Genomic DNA, 4099 nt, shown 5'->3' with positions numbered 1-4099 from the left:
TGGTCAGGAAGTGCGGCATGGATGCAGGGATCGGACTCTGCATTGCCACGGGCGACCCCCAGCACGTACGGCACCTTGTGTGTATCGGTGCTGGGCAAACGGAGGTTCGGGCCCCGGGGAACTGGGGTAGGGGCGTCCACTCTCCTACGGGAGGAGGAACCTCCAAGGGTACACCCGCTCTCGGCCAATGAACGGGCCGCTCCTTGCCGCACGATGCGCTGGTGACAAAAAAGCATGGACTGTCAAAACTACATACAGGAGTAATGGAAAGGAGAAGGAGCAAGCCGCTTTCAAGCGCAGTTCAATTATGCAAAGGTCTCCGACCTTGACGACTGGGACGCCGACGAGGAGGACTTAAAACCTCCCCTCCGCCGGTGCCGTTCAAGGCTGTTAGTGACACCGGATCGTCGTCCGGATCCGGAAAGAGGAAAGAAGAGGTCGATCTGGCGATGGAGGTGACCAACCCGGAAACACCTCAAAGAATTCCTCCCAGCAACAGCTCTCTTCGTGCGGCATTCGGTCTGCAAATGCTTCAGCAGCAGCATGACGATGCCAGCGAAGAGGAGGACCTGTCACTGAAAAAAATGAAAGCTCTTTTGAAGGAGATGGCCAAGGCTCTCCTTACTCAGAGGAACGTGAACAATGCGATTAAGGATGGAATTCCGAAACTCGATGATTTCCTTGGTGAAATCGAGGAATGCCGGAAGATCAGGCTGAAGGCGGTGAAGCAGGAGCGCGACATCATGAACCGTGTCATATCTGATTCACCTCAAGCTCAAGCTTATCTGGCTGAGTCTCAGACCCAAGCCAGAAAGCGAGTAAAGCGGCAGAGAGGTTCTTCGCCGGGAAGCCCTGAACTTAGGGATTTGGATCCAGCGCCGAATCCAGTCTTCTTCTCTGCTTCCACACAGACTGAGGGACGTTCCGGCTGCTGATTTAGTTCCTGCTCCGGCAGGGGTTCCTGCACCAGCAGCTGCTCTAATCCCAGCGTCAATCCCATCGACATCTCTCAACTCGCAGGGGCCCGCTCCGCAAACACCTTTGGGGAACTGGGAGAGACGCCTGTCAAAAAAGGAGAGGAGACAGCTAAAGCGCGCCGAGGCTTGCCTCAAAAAAGACGCCTGCAAAAGGGAAGAAGAAAGTCCAAGTCTCTGAACCGGTTAAGGAGACCCCTAGCAAAACTTCCAGGAAGCCTTCACGACCCAGGCTCAAGAAGCCTAGGCCTGAGGCGATTTTGATCAAACCCTTAGGGGGGCGATCTTTCGCCGATGTCCTAGGACAGATTAAAACCCAGGCGAAACCGGAAGAGACGGAGACTACAATCAAGTCCATCCGACGAACCCAGAACGGGGATGTTCTCCTCGAACTGGGAAAATCGAGGGACAAGGACGGTTTTGCTGCTTCCCTCAAAACCGCTCTTGGTGACAAAGGCTCTATTCGAACCCTTCAACCGAGATGTTCAGTGGAGATCCGAGACCTAGACGCTCTATCTACAGAGGACGAGGTGATCAAAGCGTTAAAGAAGGCGCTTCCAGAACTACCGGGAGAAGCGGGAGGTCTCAAGGTCTGGTTGACAAAACCAAATCGGAGCCAGCAGCGTATGGCAATTGCTGAATTGGGCGAAAAGCACGCTAATAAGCTGCTTAGCCTCCAGCACCTGAGAGTCGGATGGGTGAGTTGCAGGCTCAAACAAAGGGTCATCGTGCAAAGATGCTACCGGTGCCTAGCGTTCGGTCACTCTTCCCGTACCTGCAGAGGGCCCGACCGAAGTTTCAACTGCCTCCGGTGCGGAGACCAAGGCCACAAGAAGAAAGACTGCACCTCGAGCCTCTCCTGTTTCCTCTGTAAGGAGACAGGTTCTGCTGGGAATGCTCTTGGTCACTTACCTGGTTCTGGTCAGTGCGGTGTTTTTTAGATCCGCACTCGAACAGGCAAAAGGCAGAGGCCAATAATCCGTATCCTACAGGCCAATCTTCAAAGATCCTGGGGGGCTGATAATCTTCTAAATCAGCTCGCCCGAGAACTCGGTGTCGACGCGCTCCTAGTCAGCGAGCAGTATCGGGACAGGGACCCAGGCATTTGGATCCCAGACAGTCTAGGTACTGCAGCTTTCTGGGCCCGGAACTCACAAGAAGTTATGGTGCGGAGTCACGGACGTGGCCGAGGATTCGTCTGGATAAGGTGTAGGGATGTAACTTTCTTCAGTTGCTACCTCACCCCAAACGAGGCCATCCAAGACTTCCGCGACAAGATTGATCGTTTGGAGGAGAGCGTGCTCGGCACCACTGGGCACGTTGTCGTTGGCGGTGATTTCAACGCGAGGGCCGTCGAGTGGGGTATGCCCTCTACCAACTCCCGGGGGAAATACATCTTGGACTTCATCGCCAGGGCCGGGCTCGTCGTCCTCAACCAGGGCGACACGCCTACTTTCAGGCGCCCCGGGCAGAGAGGCACGATTCCTGACGTAACCTTCGCGTCTGAGTCTCTTCTTTCGAGGATCTCTGGCTGGAGGGTGGTAGAGGATTACACGGGTAGTGACCACCAGTACATTGTTTTCGATCTGCATGATTTAAACCGTAGAGTTTCCGCATCCCGGGATGGGCCACGCCGATGGAACACCAATAAACTGGACGTGGTCAAGTTCACCGAGGTTATATCTCGGGGAGCGCAGGCGAATCCTGGTGAGGCTGGCGCCGAGGCTTTAGTAACATCCACGATGGAACTTTTTGTCTCGGCCTGTGACCGGTCTATGCCGCGAAAGAAACTCCGCCGTGGCAAGCAGCCCGTCTACTGGTGGGACTGAAGAGATTGCGGAGCTCAGAAGAACATGCCTTAGAGCAAAACGTGCCGCCACTAGAGCGAGAATTCCTGCAGATAGAGTTCGTAAATCGGATGTCTACAAAACTGCGAGAAAGTCTCTCCGCCGAGCTATCAACAGGAGCAAGGCGAATAGCTGGAGGAAACTTCGGGACGACGTCGATTCCGATCCTTGGGGTTTGGGTTACAAAGTTGTGACCCAGAAACTCGGCGCCCGCTCTCCAGCTGTCGGGGACCTATGCCCTCGTCAGTACGGTTTCAGAAAGGGACGATCAACAATCGACGCGATTACGGAAGTACATAAAGCAGTTGAAAGAGCCGAGAGCCACAACCATTTCTCCCGCCGAGTAGTGCTTCTTGTTACGCTTGATGTCAAGAATGCCTTCAACTCGGCGAGATGGGTCGATATGTTGTATGCACTTCGTGACACCTTCCGAATTCCAACGTATCTGTTGCGGCTCATCGAGGACTACCTCCGTTCTAGGCGTCTGATATATGACACTCGAGACGGAGCGCGGACGGTGGAAGTCACCTCTGGTGCCGCGCAGGGTTCAATACTCGGCCCGGATCTCTGGAATATCGCTTATGACAGCCTCCTGAGATCCGAGATGCCAGAGGAAACCGTCTTGGTTGGGTACGCCGATGACGTTGCGGCTCTCATCGCCGCACGCAACGTTGAGCTGGCCCAGCTAAAGTTGAACCAGGTCATGCGAGTGGTCAACGCCTGGATGTCCGATCACGGTCTTTCGCTTGCTCTGAGCAAGACGGAGATCGTGATTCTCACAAAGAAAAGAATTGACACCGTCGTCCCGCTGCGAGTGGGAAGGGAAGTGGTCCAGTCAACGCGTGCCGCCAAGTACCTCGGAGTCATGGTGGACAATAAGTTTAGCTGGAGAGACCAGATCTTCCGTTCGGCGGACAAGGCTGCTAAGGTGGTCTCTTATCTTAGTAAGCTGATGGCCAATGTTGGGGGTCCTCGGTCCAGCAAAAGACGGTTATTGATGTCCGCAGTCCAGTCCGTACTCCTTTATGGGGCAGAGGTGTGGGCAGACGCTCTTACCAAGGAATGTTATAGGTTGCGACTCGCCCGGGTTCAGCGTCAAGCTGCGCTCCGGGTGTGTTCCGCCTATCGGACAGTATCCGAGCCTGCCGTCCTGGTGGTTGCCGGAGTCATCCCTGTCAAGCTCTTGGCAGGGGAGAGGAAGGCAATTTATCAGAGACAAGGCGAGATCGGCAAGGACGCAGCAAGATCCGAAGAGCGTGCCCGAACCTTCCAGCAGTG

The 4099-nt window shown here is 54.9% G+C and overlaps 1 protein-coding gene across 1 annotated transcript; it reads left to right on the top strand.

Annotated features, from left to right (window-relative positions):
* The first annotated feature begins 449 nt into the window (after positions 1 to 449).
* On the top strand, positions 450 to 2803 carry LOC124354883. Its single transcript, XM_046805652.1, has 3 exons — positions 450 to 921; positions 1131 to 1895; positions 1932 to 2803. The coding sequence occupies exons 1-3, from the start codon at positions 450 to 452 to the stop codon at positions 2801 to 2803; spliced, it is 2109 nt and encodes a 702-aa protein (XP_046661608.1).
* The last annotated feature ends 1296 nt before the right edge of the window (positions 2804 to 4099 follow it).

The sequence above is a fragment of the Homalodisca vitripennis genome, chromosome 1 (genome assembly GCF_021130785.1).
Source record: "Homalodisca vitripennis isolate AUS2020 chromosome 1, UT_GWSS_2.1, whole genome shotgun sequence".
Taxonomy (NCBI): domain Eukaryota; kingdom Metazoa; phylum Arthropoda; class Insecta; order Hemiptera; family Cicadellidae; genus Homalodisca; species Homalodisca vitripennis.
The sequence above is the reverse complement of the archived record's forward strand: the minus strand, read 5'-3'. Positions and strand labels throughout refer to the sequence as shown.